The sequence below is a fragment of the Melanotaenia boesemani genome, chromosome 19 (genome assembly GCF_017639745.1).
Source record: "Melanotaenia boesemani isolate fMelBoe1 chromosome 19, fMelBoe1.pri, whole genome shotgun sequence".
Taxonomy (NCBI): domain Eukaryota; kingdom Metazoa; phylum Chordata; class Actinopteri; order Atheriniformes; family Melanotaeniidae; genus Melanotaenia; species Melanotaenia boesemani.
In genome coordinates this window covers 10,849,784-10,866,048 of record NC_055700.1, presented here as the reverse complement: position 1 = coordinate 10,866,048, position 16,265 = coordinate 10,849,784, and the positions used below count along the sequence as shown (strand labels likewise).

The following is a 16,265-nucleotide window of genomic DNA, read 5'->3' as shown; positions in this document are numbered from 1 at the left end:
CTTTTCATACAAAATGTAGCCCAAAGTGCTTTACAAATTTAAAAAAAAAAATTGGGGACAAATCAAAAACAAGTTTTTACACACCCAAGTATAAACACACACACACACACACAAACCATGCATGCATCCACCCCACCACCACAATCACCCACACCCTCCATCCTATTGTGACTCTAACCTCTAGCTTCTGTCTTTTTAACTGTATATTAATAAGGAAAAGAACATCTGGGCTGACGCTGCTGTGAGGGAAATTTATCTTGGGGATCTGTTCACACTGGGAGTCAACCCACTCATGACCACAGAGGCTGCTACCACTGGAAAGGTGGCCTGCCCAGGATCCACAGCTACCTAGACAAGGGTGATCACTGTGGCAACAATCTTGCAGACCAAGCAGGGATAGCCTCCGACATGAAGGGTCCCCATTAGGAAAAACACTGGAGTTAAAAATGTTAAACAATGAAACCAAATAAAAGCAACAGGCATAAAATATAAATAAAGGTCTTTGTTAAAGCAATGTACCTGGGCATAACAATACAATACAAACAGAAAGCCACATCAACAGGACCATAAGAGCCTTCATCAGGAACTCAGTGAATGTGGAAAACAAATCTGGAAGAGGATTCAAAGCCACTGTATAAGTCACTATCAGACGTGGTAGGAGGTGCCCTGTCCCCACTCCTGTTCTTCATGAGCCTGAACCCCCTTCAGTCAGACCATAGCAATAGACTGACTATGGATACTATATGCCAAGACTGAGCAAGGCATTAACTCATTGACCCACCTTACCAGGATGTACAGCAAGGACACTGGAATTTGGACTGGATATGTATATTTAAAGCAGCTATGAAGACTTTTTAATCAACTGTTTAATTGTAAAGCTCTCTTTAGAAATTGCACCACTATAGAGAAAAAAGATAAGCTGTAAAAGAATTTAGTTTGATGCCACTCCTGCAACATCCATCTCTGAGGCCTTACTTCTGGTGGCAAACTTGCCTTGAACCTTGCATTGATAGCCAATCTGAACAATCAGCTTCCAGCTCATTCTTGTGGGTTACACACACAAACTTTATCTATGCTATACAAAACTACTTTAATTAATTTGCGACTGGTCAAATCAGCCACATGAAATAAAAAGCGAGAGAGAGAAACATTATCTGTAGAAAGAATTTTACAGCATGTATACATAAATGAGATGGATATTGTTCATACTTTTATTCAGAGCATATTTTGAAAACCACTTTTTGACTTCTCACATTGAATTTAGACTAATTTTAGATATTCATAAATCTAACAAACATCCTTGAGCTAAGTGACCTTATCTAAGTCACTAAGAGAAAAAATTATGAGTGTTCAGCATTTACCATTGCATTTTTACAGCAGACCAAGATTCCTACTAAAATTATTATGCATACATTAATAAGAAACGACTGAATGTCGAATCTGTTGGATCAAATGTAAAAATGATCTTACTAGAACATAAATAATGTACCCTGACAGTCCTAGTGCAGGGCAAAAAATCCCAAATATTTCCGTCGGTGATTATTGCAGGTTGAACGGCGCCGTGTCCTCCGGAGGAGGTGGGGTATTAGGCAAGTAAGCACGACGAGCTGCCTGCCAGTCATACTGAGGAGCTATAATTCTTCCAATAATCAGCGATGTAGATAAAAAGCTGGACTGACACTAAAGATATATCGATATCTTTGGTCGAATTTAACTTGCTCTGTTAGCTCCGCCCGTCCTTGCTAACTTGACAAGCGTGTGCAAGAAACCACCGCGAGAAGGTAAACGAATCAAACTCTTCCACATTGTCTGCTACCCGCTTGCCAACGTTGAGGGCGAGGCGACCGTTGAGGACCGCAGTGAACGTGGTTTTGTCGCAGCTTTGTTTTTATAATTGTAATATTTTGATAGCTCAGCTTGTGTCGTCACCTCAGGTATCCTGTTTGCTAGCTGGAGGTGAGTAAATCAGACATCGTCACTGACAGTAAAATAGGCTGGCTGCTTTGTTATTTCTCAACACTGAGTGTTGTGCGGTCGCAACGTGGACAGTGTGGCTGGTAGACACGCCTCGTAAAAACAGAAACCAATTGGCTAGCTTAGCAGAACTGTTAGCATTGATTAGCAATGTCAACAACGCTTAAGGCTAACTTTGGCTTGTATACAGACATGTCAGGTGAGAAACAAGGTTTCCCACTACCTGTATGGAGCTGCGCATTTTCTCCACTATGAAGGCGTTTTATTGTAATTTAAAAATAATTAAATGCCTCGTGTGTTGAGCTAATTACAGCAATGTTTGATTTGCCCTGAATTGCACTAGTGTCGCGCTCTCTGGAGGATGTCATGCAAACATGAGCTGACTGACAGCTTCAGTAAGCCCCATGTTTTTATATATTTGTTTATTTTTTGTTAATAGGTGCTCTTAATTCCTTAGCTATGCAGGCGTTGAAGTTAAGCAAGGCCTTGGTGTGGGAGTGATGTTTGTAGAAGTCTAGGCAGCTTGTGTACTGGTCAGTTAGCAACAGTGGGCCGCGCATGTAGAGGGCAGCATGTGTACACTGAGTACACGGAGGCTCCTCTGAGACTGCAATCAAAATCTTCGGCCCGAGATGATTATTGTTATTATTATAAACCCTGTTCGCATCAAACATACTGATAGAACCGGGAATGCACAGGTGTATGAATGCCTCTCACCTCTGGGACATCTGCTGTCATCATGCATGCTGGGTTTGTCACATTTTACTGGATCCATTACTGTTTCAGTCAAGCATCAAGCAAATTTACTGAACATTTTCAAATTATAGCAGTCGTGTAATTTTGATATATATATCAAAATATATCATATATATTTTAAAACCGTTAATTTAATTTTCCATAATGATAAACAGTTAAATAATACATATTGTACATGTTTTAAATGACAATAATTGGTTTTGAATATTTTAACATAAAACAAAACACACATTAAACAAAAACAGCAGATGTGGTTTCTTCCACAGGTGGTGAGAAAAATAACTATCGATTCAAACTGAAAGAGCTTAATGACTGGATACTTGGGAAAATGTTTTTCAGGCTTATTAGCTAAGAAAAAAGTTTGTTGCAACTCTACATAGTCATTGATCAGCTGTGTTTTTGTATGTGAAGAATTTGATTTAGGAAATTATATCATTGCCCTCTTCTACCGTTTTAGGACATCTGAGGAGAGGAACCAGTTTGCTGTCCACTGCAGGTGCATGACAATGGAGATGAAAGAAGAATCACAGGACGAAGACATTACATTCAGCAATACTGACACAAATGGTAAGATATCCATTTTTGATAATTATTACTTCAAAGTAATTGATGCACATATTGCAAACTGCATGCAATTAACTCATGCACTGAGAAGATGATTAACTCGTCCTGTCCTGACATGATAATAAATGAAATGTTTAAGAAACATACAGGCCAACTGGTGTGCTTGAGAGAAAAATAAGCTTTTGCATTTCTGGCTGTCACTACATAGCATGTGGCTCTGTCAGATGGTTGAGGGATTCTCCCATCCAGGATACTGCTGTTCTGCAGGCTCTTAGCAGATCTGCTGTTTTAATCCAGGAAGCGTACATGTTGGTGCTGGAGACAGTCCAGGTTACAGTTGGCTGCTGAATGAAACCAGTTCTTTGGGTAAAATGTGCTGCAGTTCTAGCACTTGCCATGTAGTTTTTTTTATTTTTTTTTTTATCACTTTTATTAAACTGATTTGGTTAATTTCTTTTTGGCTAATTGTATGGCCATCATAATAATCTGTGACAATAAATAGATAATTAATACCACTAATCCATTCTTCTCTAAATGCCTCCTTTAAAGTTGGTGTCTGGGTCAGTTTTGATGGATCTTGTCTTTCCTGTCAGGTAAGCGCCCTGCTGAGGACATGGATGAAGAACACGCATTCAAACGTTCACGAAACACAGATGAGATGGTGGAGCTGCGTGTACTTCTTCAGAGCAAAGTAAGGAGGGCTTACACTGTGAGGAGTATTAGTTGTTTTTCTGCTGTTGATCAAAGCTTTTTTTTTTTTTTTTTTCTTTTTTTTCTAAACAGAATGCCGGCGCAGTAATTGGAAAAGGTGGAAAGAACATAAAAGCCCTGCGGACAGATGTGAGTAAATGGATTAACAGCTGCAAGTATGCCTGCACACGAGAGGAAAGTTTACCTGGCTAATACTGCCTGTGTTGCAGATCCTGTGGGGGTCTTGTTGGTGATAACTGTAACTATTTTTTGGGAGGTTATTTCAATTGAAATGATCCATACCTAAATCCCTTCTAATCCCAAGCCCTTTTCACTGCATTCCCACAGAAACTGGCCCAGATTTTATTCCTGTCAGTTTCTATCATTAGACTATAACTGACATGCATTAGTACTACAATGAAGCAAAGTTGGACAGATGAGGAAGGCTTTATTAGACAGTTGTGTTGGATTTGGTTTTTAGTCCTGTTGTGAACCTGATTTCAGTTCACATCTGTTTGTAGAAGCCATATGAAGTAACAGGTTCCTTAAAGCCCGATTTGAAAGGGCTTTTAATTTTCCTTTAGTTTCCCTCGGCTGTAAATCTGTAGTGTTGTAGATACGTTATTATACTTATTTTCTCCAAGTCACACCTCCTGTTCTTCACTCATCACAGTTTCTCATTTCACTTTTTGGGACAAAGTGTAGCTTGTATTCAATTAAAACTGTATTCCTTCTCCCCCTCTTCCTTTCTCCTTTACTTTTTTTGTTTTCACTTTTGGCCACCTTCCTCTGTTGCCCATGTACTGGATCGACATGCCCCTCCTGCGTTGCCCACCTTGACGTTGGCCCAACCTCCGCCCGCCCCTGAACGCCCGCCCGCCCACCTGACACTCCCGGTTGGCCCTGCCCATAAACTGTGCCCCTGCTTATTCGGGCACCTAACTTGACATGATGTGATTGAATGCCCCCGCCCAATGCCAACTTCCTCCACCACCACCACCACCTCGGCCCATGCAGTACAATGCCAGTGTATCAGTCCCAGACAGCAGTGGCCCCGAGCGGTATGTCCCACCAGTTATTGCCTCACTGCCTGATTAGAACAGTGAAACACATGTCTTTGATAACTTGCCTTCTGTTTTCTTTTAAACATTTTTATATATATATTACAGTTTCCACCCCTCCCCCTTCCCACAAACACCCCTTCCTCCACTTGTAAGAGACATGTATTGTTCTTTTTGATTTTTCTGTCCATTTTTAGTATTTCCATTAAGTTGGACTTTCTGTCAAACAGCTAATTATCCATGCAGAGAATCACTGACAGCCCACAACCAAGTAGTTATTTTCTACCTGATGACACAGCAGTTGGATGTTGTTTTGTCCTTGCTGTGGTGTTTATTTTTTACCATGAAACGTGTGGAAAGCAGACATCTCTTTCTTGCTCTGTCCTCTGTGACCCACCTGGCCTCCCCCTTACCTCCACCCCTCTTCTTCCACAACCCCTTACCTCCCTACTGTTTTTCAGCATCACTGTCCATGATCTCTAAGAGCGTGTTTGCTCTCGTTTGGAGGCTCTGTCTCCCCGCTCTGTCACTTCATTAATGTTGTCTCTTGATTTCATTGTGCTGCTTCCCCTCTGTTAAATTGCCCTCTGGCCGCATCAGATCAGATCTGCCTACCAAGCCTTTCATAACCCTCCCAACCTGCTCCTGTTCTCTGCCACAGTTGGTAACCACACATTTTCTTCCCCACCTCAACCCTTCTGCTCTGTTACTGTTTTCTTCTGCCCACCCCGTCTCCTCTCACCTCAGAGCCCTTGCCCTCTTTCCTCCACCACCCACCCCACCCCACCCCCTCTATCCAACTCCCTGGTCACAATGAGAAGGTGTGCTGGTGGCGCAGTTTTTATGGAAGCTATAGTTTTAGATTGATACTGTCCTTTTCCCCAACTTGCTGGTGGTGGGATGGTTATTGAAGATCTCTCCCGCTCGCACCCCCTCCCCGAACTCTTTGTGGCCTCTTTCACGTTTATTTTAGCCGTTCTAAAGTATTTCAGTATTAGATTCGTTATTTGATTCACTGCAAGGCTGCTGCTTATTTCATAAGTAAAGTGTTGGGGAAAAGTAACAACTTTTCATAGTATGCGGCAGTTCTAATTGCTCCTTTTTATTTTTTTCCTTTTACCTTTTTTTTTTGTTTTTTTTGTAAATTGAAACCTTTCATGAGTCTGTCTTTGCCTGTTTGCTGGACTATATTATATTATTTTGATCAGGTTTAGCTCTCTGTTTCACTCTATAACCCTTTTGTAATGCCTGGCTTCTTTTTGGCCAAATTGGTTCCTGACAGAATCCTCAGTGTGAACGCCGGCATCGACACTATTGGAGAGATTCTGCTGAAAATCATCCCAACTCTAGAGGAGGTAAGCTGTGTATTAAAGCAGAAAGCAGACCAGGATTAGTGATGACTCTCAGACTTAAAACCCCTTACCTGTAGGTCATACAACTATTAAAAATTTTAGATTTAACAGCTCAACTCTTGCTTTTCTGCTCATTTATTTTTTTCACATTGTGTATCATAAGGATGTGCAGTGTATCTTGTGGTCAGAAAAGTTAACATTAACAGGAAAATACACAAAGCATTTTTATCTTTAAGAAATTATTAGACTTAAACAAACCACTAACACCAGAATCTGATCACATGCTAAATCTGTACTTTTCTTTTTATTTCTTTTACCACTGATCTGTAAAGCTGTAGACCATGGCGACATGGCACAACTGATTTGCCAGTAATGACATGCAAGGGCAAAATAAGAACTTTTGTAATGTTAACTCATTTGGTCAGATACCCTAAATCTGCTCAAATTTTTTCCTTGTCTACCTTTTATGAACGATGTAGGAGATTTTCTTATACTGTTTTTTTTTAGCCAGGAGTGGTAAATGTTTCTCTTAAGATGTCTGATTCATATGAAATCTTTCATTTTTGCTCGTAAATGTCTTTCACGCTGCAAAACTGAAATTCAGCTTCACATTTTCTGATCATTCAGTGTGTTTCCAAACAATATATTCTTATCCTTACAATCTTTCTCTTATACAAACTTTCACATTTCTTGACACAGATAAATTGAAATTGTGTTTTAATGTCATTGTTATATGTTTTGACACAGTTACAGTGAGATGTTACATTCCATTGTTTTCCTGAAGATGTGAGAATTTCTGTAGTTTTTAAACATTGTTGTTTTTAGGTAGCTTAACTTAAATCCCAACAATATCTGTTGCTGTTACAGTGGACATAAAGTGTTTAGCAAATTCTCTGTTTTTTGGTTGGAACTCAGTCAGGGTGCTATCACTGCTCGCTGTTTGATTTATTGAGAAGTGATGAACTGTGGTTCAGGTCTTTCCTACAAAATTCAAAGTTTCCTTTTGAACTGGTCTTTCCTGCTCCCTACCATTAATCCCACTTTGGTGAATACCATTTGCAGCCCACTTTGCAGTAAACCACAGAGCAACCAGAAAGCAGCCACGGTGAAAATTAAACTGTAAAAAGTGGAAAGTCCATACTGAGCCATAACTACTCTTGTTGCATTGTTTCGGTAGTACCAACATTACAGCGGGATGGATTTTGACTGTGAGCTTCGCCTGCTGATCCATCAGAGCTTGGCTGGTGGCATCATTGGCGTGAAAGGGGCCAAGATAAAGGAGCTGAGAGAGGTAGGACCTGGTCCCGAGTACCAGCTCACATCCCCTGCACTAATAGATCACCTGTTAATGATAATTACTGTGTGAACAATTAATATGTTTGTCCCCCGTTGTAGGTTTTCTTTTTTCCTTCTAGTTGTCTGGTTCGTCTTAATTTTCCAAAAGTTCTTGCATGTTTTTTAACCCACCCATGTATTGTATACATGTATTTAATTGGAAATTGTTTTTACTGGTGCTCTTGACTTTCTCTGAATCAGTGATTAAAAGTTGACTCTTAAGTATTTCCATATCTGTACTGTAGAACACCCAGACCACTATCAAGTTGTTTCAGGAGTGCTGTCCACACTCCACTGACAGAGTTGTCTTAGTGGGAGGAAAGCCAGAACGTGTCATTGAATGTATAAAAGTCATTCTGGAGCTGGTTTCAGAGGTGAGCTTCCACCCTTGAGGTCTGTTAAAAGCTTATATGCACCATATACAGGTGTCTCTTGCAGTAAGAATGCTTTTAAATCTAGAAGCTCATGACTTTATATTGACTTATTTTTCTAAGTATCAATAATTCAGCATGATGTAATGTTTTTGTTTTAACGTTTGATTTTTCGCAATTATTTATATTTCCTCCTCAACTTATATTTTTTATTCAATTTGTAGGCTCCAATCAAAGGTCGTGCCCAGCCTTATGACCCTAACTTCTATGATGAGACATACGACTATGGCGGCTTCACCATGTTATTTGAGGACAGGGGCAGACGGCCTATGGGTGGGTTCCCCATTCGTGTACGTGGTAATTTTGAGCGCATGCCACCTGTGCGTGGCAGCAGACCACTGCCTCCCTCCAGAAGGGATTATGATGACATGAGCCCCCGCCGAGGTCCTCCACCACCACTCAGCAGGGGGGGGCGAGGAGGGAGTCGAGCACGTAACCTGCCTCTTCCCCCACCACCACCACCAAGAGGAGGGTGAGGATGGAGCCAAGTAACTTTAGTGTTTTCTAACTAAGTCTGTTTGGTCCAGTTAAAAGAAAAGTAAAGCCATGAACCAAACCATTAGATACCCGGCTGTTGCAATTCCTTTGATTGTTTTCATTTCTTTTTTCTTCACTCCCTATTTTTCTTTGTCATTGTTTGCAGAGGTGACAGGTATTCACACGGCAGCTATCATAGTAGCATGGACGACAGACCAAGGTGAGGAGCACTGTCACTTTAATTTCATTGCAAAGCGGAGCAAAATGTCCATTTTGCGTGTTCACTGGCAGAAATTGGGAAGTTTAATTACAGGCCATCTCCCAAGTATCAGTCCAGGACTCCTCTGATAACCTCATTAATGCATAAATATTATTTATTTTTGATCATAGTGACAGAAGAAGCAGAGGAGACCGTTACGACAGCATGGTGAGTTGTCATGTGCATGCATTTTGACGCTTTCTACGTCCATGTAGTTTGAAATTATGTTTCAAATGAAGTGAATGCATTAGGTTTTTTTTTTTTTTTTTTTTTTTTTTGAGTGTATCACGAGTAAAGAAGCTTGGACATTGCTGCTGTTTCCACTGTGTATGCACCCTCATGTAGGCCTGTTGTTGCCTGGCAACAGTTGTCTCCGTGGTTACCACAGAGCAGCTGAGTGCGTAGTGCAGAGATTCACCAGGCTAGCAAATGAACTTGAGCTGAAACCAAAGCAATTCCTGAAGCAGTTCCTTGCAGGTTGTTGCTGAAAGCAAATAGTTTTTTGTTAAAAGGCTGAAGAATATGTTTTGATCAAATTTTTTTTTATTAGATGCCAGATAACTCTTGAGATGTAATCTCAATGTCCAAGAAAATGTCACAAATCACACATGTATCCTTTTAATTTTTTAATATTGTGAGCTTTAAGAGTCATCTGAAGGCTTTATAAAACATAAGTTAGGTTACTGCTGCATACTGTAAATTTAATAGTGTTCACAGGATTGAATAATAAAGGAATTAAGTTTTTTATTTAATTTGGGACATTGTGCTTTATATCTTGCTCTGAATAATGTAGGTAGACCAAAAAAGTCTGTATGGCTGTTAAGAGAAATTATTTCCATGCATCTTAATATTTAGGGCAATTCATTCCTTGATAAGATATGATATGAACCAAATCTTATATCTCGATATATTTTACCTGAATCACGATACACAATATATTTCTCGATTATTTTATTTTATTTATTTATTTTTTGTCAAGTAACAAACAAGACAGCTCTAATTTACAGTCTTCAGTGCTAAATATACTTTTATTAACGATCAGCAGCACATGTGCATTAAAACAGCTGACTGAAATTAAAGTACCTTTATATTAAATTAATGCTCCTAAAACAAATTAAAATACTTTTCAATGACCAAGACAAAAATACAGCTGTGCAAAATGCAAAACAAAAGATGCTTTTAATTTAAAACAAGCCATCTCGATATAAACGATTTTCCCTCTTTCTATATTGCATCTGATAAAGTCTCGATATATTTGAAAATCTCGATATATTGTGCAGCCCTAATTGTAATATTTGAACTCTCTCTCCTATTGTCAGAGCCATATTAAAGGTAAAATTGTACCGAGTCAGTATAGTCGGGTAATTTAATATTTTGGTTATTTTGTTGGACAGAAGAAGAGTTTGTTTGAAATAGAAATTAACATCTGAAAAACACTTAATTTTCCAAACTTCAAACTAATTTTAGCTGATCTTTCCGAAGACTTATGCACTTGATGAGCAGGTTTAACTACTGATGCTTTCCGATGCTTGTCATGAAGGACTGTGTGTGTACTCGAGAGGTTGGATCCTTGTGATCTTTTGGTGCTGAAAGCTTTTGAGGTTTCTTAGTTATTTATACATAAGTGGTAAATCTTTTTTTAACAAGTATTTGTTCATTTCTCAGGTCAGCTTTATGTCAGTCTATTCAGCATACTCATCTAAACAGTGTAGCACCCTTTTTGCCACAGATTTTAAAACATTTGTGTACTTTTCAGGCAATATTTAAGGCATCAATGTCCCACATAAATGGTTAATGAGTTTATAGTTTATGGTTTAATATTGAGATTTTATATATATACATATATATATATATATATATATATATATATATATATATATCTCTGAGAGCTCTGTCTTTATTTTTACATCAGTGCAATTTTCTTACATCCTTTGTTTTCCCTTTTCTATTCATTCGATCCTGAAATGCAGAGTGGAGGTGGATATGGTGAGTATTTATATACTTGTAAATCCTGCATAGATTAAGTTGATTTAATCAGAATTATTCTGCCATTATTTAAAGTCCCAATGAAGTTGCTGACACACTTCTATTTGTCTGCTTCATATCTGCTGAAATTCAAAATTCAAAGAAAACATTTCATTGTATGCAAAATTGGTATTTGCCCCATACTTTAGTTGCATGTGGTAGACGCAATATTTTCAATGCAGAAACTTTCCTCAAGGTTATGAACTTTCTAGATTCCAAGTTGTCAGCCTGACTGGACCAAATCATAGATGGACTGCTGTAAAAACACTGTATTCTACATACCTAAGCACTGAACAGTGGGTGGTACTATTGATAATACCTGATACTTTATGGTGGGGCTTGCAGAACATTCAAATACATTTTTGAATGTTCATCACGTCCCAGCCTCTGTGTTTCCATCATTCTGTCTCTGATATTCAACTGTCAGTTTTTTATTAATAATACTATAATTTAAGGTGTAATGCTGGGGGTGGTGCTATTGTTTGTAAATGTCGATGTTATTTCAGCCACACCAACTGTGCAGAAGTTGTTTTTTTTCTATTCTCCCCGGGTCAGAATGCTTGCCTCATTTTATTCACAACTTGGTGTCTTATTTTAAATTCTTTTTCTAGTTTTGCATTTCTAAGGGTTGTTACAAACGGCAATTGGTGCAAAAAAAAAACAAACAAAAAAAAAAAAAATATATAGATATAATTATTTCAGGCAGGATTTATAAATGCTATCTAGATTATCTTAAAAACTTAAAGGATATTTATGAATGCAGTTGCAAATGTTGATTGTGAATGGAGCTACATGTAGCATGTAGCCTTGAAATAATCCAATTCAACTATCTGATGCAGTTGCTGTCTTTTGAAATGGCCTCTTTCTTCTTTTGTAACGCAAACGTCTCTGGCTTTTTTCTGTCCCCTTTTCTGTTTGATTCTCCCCCTACTTCTGACTTCATATATCCTGCTTTTCACTAAAGCCAAATCATTAATACTTGTTTTTCTTTCTGTTGTCTGACAGTAGAAAAAGTTTGAAATAAAAGGGATGTGCTAGGCTGCAATTCAGATTCAGACAAAGTTTGATAGTGATTTTAATCAAAGTTAAAAGCGAAGTCTGTGCTCTGAATTCAGCTATTGATATCTTGATTTCTCTTGGAGAAAGTTATGCTTTCCTAAGGTTCAGGACTGCAAATAGTTTGTTAGGACAGGAATGAAATGGCAAGGTTTGCTTACAGGAGGGCTTCATTGTTGTGTTTTGGAGCCATCCTTTGAACAACACGTCTGGGACATAGAAGATTTGCTTTAATTTGCTTGCGATGTGGGACTTTTTATAACATTAAACTGGAAATTAGATGAATAGTTACCTAATCTCTGCATCACTTTAGATGACGGAAAATGTAGGCAGCAGCTGTTTAAAAGAAACTTGAAAAAAGCCTGTGTGGCTGACAGTTTTACTATATAATAAATGATTAAATCATATTTTATTGTAAATTACTGTATTTTCTAAATAATTATTAGAAAAGTTTGGCATAAAGTAAAATTCAGTTTATTTGCATGGTACCATGTAAAACAGCACCAGGTCATCTCAAGGCAGTTTTAAAGGAGCCGTCTTGTTCAGTCCAGTTTATTGTAATGAGATTGTAATCCCATTAAATCATAATAATTCCCATTAGTCCCGTTCATTATGATTGTGTTCATATAATGCAATTGTGATCTTTCCCAATAAGCCCCTTTTTATTGCACGAATAAACTGTAAATGTTTGCAGCACTTCTCTCTAAAAGTTATTAAACTTAGTGTCCAGTTGTGGCTACAAGGGCTGACATGCTGCATCCTTTAACTAACATAGCTAAGACACACAGACACATTTGTTTGAGCTCATATTAAAATGTTTGCAACCACAGAAATTATTCTTTCAGTTACGTGAAAATAGTTTTGTAATTTTCCTCCGAGGTTTTATGAATCATCTCCTTTTATCCGGCTGAGCTGTTTAACAATGACTTCTACTTCTTCTTCTTATTATTATTATTATTATTATTATTATTATTATTAGCAGCATTTCTCTTAATATCGCAAAATGCACTTATTTCTCTAAAGCTATAATCTTTAGAAAATGAAGTATGACAATTTTTATGTAAAACAAAATATGGAAGTACTCTTAAAAATATAAAATATTAGGACAGCCTTCCTGTCAGCCAATAAAATAAAATTTAAACCCTAAAAAGTCTAATTAGATGTGTCTATATTGTTTGTTTTTAATCACTGCAGCTGTTGTCTTGGACATTCAGGCTGTACAACTTGTTTACTACCACTTTATCTATTCTCTTCACACTTCCTAAGGTATATTTTCATTTTTCACTTTCTTGTTTCCTTTTCATTGTTTTCAAAGACAACAATTCTTCCTGGGATCTCTTTCAGTATGGTGAGTTGGGATGGATAGTTACTGTCCCAGAGTCTTGTTTCCTGACCTGAAGGGATTGTTTTTCTTGATGTGTGTTTCAGTCAAAGACAACCTCCCCTCAAATGTTCTCTACTCACTGTCTAGGTGGTAGAGGGTCATACAGCGATATCGGAGGCCCGGTCATTACAACACAAGTCACCATCCCAAAAGATGTAAGTAAAGCATGACTGGTTAAAATGGTGACATGGATGAAATAGCACTTCCAAATCCATTTCTTTTGGGCCTGTGTGGCTGTTGTTCTGCAGTTGGCGGGTTCAATCATCGGTAAGGGCGGCCAGAGGATCAAGCAGATCCGCCATGAGTCTGGGGCATCCATCAAAATCGATGAACCACTAGAGGGCTCTGAGGACCGCATCATCACCATCACAGGGACGCAAGACCAGATCCAGAACGCCCAGTACCTACTGCAAAACAGGCATGTGTTTTTCCCACAAACATCATCATTATCGCACTAGTGTTACTAAGTTATTACATTTTTGTTTTCAAATAAATGTACACGGCATAACACAGAGTTTATTATTATAGATCACAGCTTCAAGTTAAACACAACAGAAAGGGAACTACAGAGCAGTACTTTTCTCTAGAGCTGACAGTTACCACAAATTAACCATTTGTGGCCCCATCTCAAATGGGAAGAGGTGCGGTTTGTGTTACGTGACTGTAAACTATTTTCATACATGTTTAATCGTAAATTTATCAGTCAAGCCAGTAATTGGAAGATTAATTGATTATGTAAATACAGAAGCTCCTCATTTGGAGCACACAGTTCAGTCACATCCCTTGTCAACACCAAATAACTAAGTGGCTCTCAGTGGCTACCCCCCCTCCCCTGCTCATATATGTATATGTCCTTGTTCGTGTAAATATACTTCATGTTTTCGGTTCTTGTATCTGTCTCGTTTCAGTGTGAGGCAGTACTCTGGTCGGTTCTTCTAAGGAAGGAGGAAGTGAAGGAGAAAAATGAAGCCATGCTGCCATACTGTTACCCCCCCCCCCTCTCTATTCAGAGCAAACATTCCGCTGCTTTGGGTAGATTTGCCCCCTCCCCTCACTGTCTCACACCACACCTATGTATGAATCGAAACTTCTTTTCTTTTACAAGTCAGCATTTCTGTGCAGGTGATTATATTCAAATATTTTTGGGAGAAGATTTTTGTGCTATCACTGGAGTGAACCCATCTGTGTGAGAACTTTGTGTTGTGAGCCGGCCCTGGGCCTTTTGTCTCATTTCAGTACAGCATGCAGAATGTAATAGTTTGTTCAGACGTTTTGTTCAGTTTTATTTTATTTAATTTTTTTTTGGTCCCTCAAAATTTTAAGCACACTGTCCTAATGAAGATGTGCATTTTAAAGAAGATAGATGGGTCCAAGAATGTTTTTTTTTTTTTTTTTTTTTTTTGGGGGGGGGGGGGGGTTAAATGTAAAATGGGCTTAAATTCAGTCGTCTTGAGTCATATTAGTAAATAAGTTAATTTAACATGATATAATTTAGGAGCTGAGATAATCAAAGGGTAATCTCATTGGCCAGTTTTATGAGGAATAAAACTAATGTTCACGTTTTCTAGTTTATTATGAAGAAAGAACACATGAGCATTGACTGTTAATTTAGAAACAGTCTTTTTTTCAGAGATGGACAGGATGTACGTTTGCTAACTCTAAAATTAAATTTGTATTTATCACTGTGATTCACATTAGACTAATTGTAAAATTAAAACCATTCTGAAATGTTTTTGTGAGACTGGCCTCATCATTGGAGGTAAAATATGAAGGTTCATCAAAGGAACTTAGTTTAGCATAAAGTTTGGAAACTAGCAAAGAACCAGACTGGCTTTGTCTGGTTGTAATGGTGCCTTTAAGGCTCACATGTAAATGCCTCTTTTTAGTAATTTGTTCAATTGGGAGGAGGGGCTTTGAAACTCTTGGGCGCTTGGACTTTTATATCCTACCTTCCAAATCAAAATTGCATAAAACAAGAAATGCTGGATAACGGGAATATTGCTGAGGTCCTGGTGCAGTTGGTGCTCTTTGTTGTTATTCAGCAGAACCAAGCTGGTTCCAGACTTTGAGGCAGTTCCAGCTAGAGGGCAAATAAACATGTTTTCCCCCGAATGTTTGATTTGCTTTAAGTTGTCATTAAAGTGCCAGATTGTTTGTGCAAAAAAAAAAATGGAACGTTTTGTTTTTCATAGAAAGACAAAGATGTATAAAGTGTGTATTTATTTGCATAAATAGTTGTTTCATGAGAGGTTGGATTGTTTCAGCCTTTGCTTCTCTTTTATACGGTGGCTCAGAGGTGCCAAAAGATTATAAAACGCAATGGCAAGATGTGCAGCATTTTACAAAATATATTAAAAAGGAAACCTTTGCCAGAAAGCAGAACAGTAAACCTTTCAGAAACTTTTTTTTTAATCTTGAAATTTGTAGGATTTTTTTTAAAGTAGTTTTCCAAAGTTTGTTTTATAGCATGCAGATTTAATTATGTCATTTTGTGTGACATGTTTTTGGTTGTGTGATGCTGCATCTCAGGGCCATCAGGATTTTTTTTTTTTAATCATTTGATTTCTTTTCCACCACTCAGAGGGATGGACTTGCTGTATTCCAGTCTCAGTATCTCATAAGTTGCATGCATTTATCCTTGCTTTTAATTTTAACCATTTTAAAAAAATAATACGTTTTTGAAGTTTTTCAAATGACCTCTAAAGAAGCAGTTTGATATGAGTGTGCAGCTTGGGGTGTATTCTGTGTGATATCTGTAGTAGCTGCAGGTGTTTATTAAATAAAGTCTGTCAGCTCACGAGTTGTGTGTTTTTCTTGGCACAACGGAGAACTGTAGGTGTTTCCAGTTAAGGCGAAGATGCAACCTGATGCTGTGTCTCGTACATCCGTAGCCTGCTTGTT

At 38.2% G+C, this 16,265-nt stretch overlaps 1 protein-coding gene across 4 annotated transcripts; it reads left to right on the top strand.

Annotated features, from left to right (window-relative positions):
• The first annotated feature begins 1,586 nt into the window (after positions 1 to 1,586).
• On the top strand, positions 1,587 to 16,161 carry hnrpkl (heterogeneous nuclear ribonucleoprotein K, like). 4 transcript variants are annotated; one of them, XM_041969147.1, is made up of 16 exons: positions 1,587 to 1,781; positions 3,188 to 3,297; positions 3,888 to 3,985; positions 4,078 to 4,134; positions 5,002 to 5,045; positions 6,328 to 6,400; positions 7,575 to 7,688; positions 7,978 to 8,106; positions 8,328 to 8,635; positions 8,807 to 8,860; positions 9,031 to 9,067; positions 10,870 to 10,885; positions 13,296 to 13,328; positions 13,452 to 13,519; positions 13,613 to 13,782; positions 14,273 to 16,161. In XM_041969147.1, the coding sequence occupies exons 2-16, from the start codon at positions 3,231 to 3,233 to the stop codon at positions 14,301 to 14,303; spliced, it is 1,299 nt and encodes a 432-aa protein (XP_041825081.1). In that variant the 5' UTR covers positions 1,587 to 1,781; positions 3,188 to 3,230; the 3' UTR covers positions 14,304 to 16,161. The 4 variants fall into 4 exon arrangements, with proteins under 4 accessions (XP_041825081.1, XP_041825080.1, XP_041825083.1 ...); XM_041969146.1 differs by lacking the exon at positions 1,587 to 1,781 and adding an exon at positions 1,804 to 1,956; XM_041969148.1 differs by lacking the exon at positions 1,587 to 1,781 and adding an exon at positions 2,120 to 2,173.
• The last annotated feature ends 104 nt before the right edge of the window (positions 16,162 to 16,265 follow it).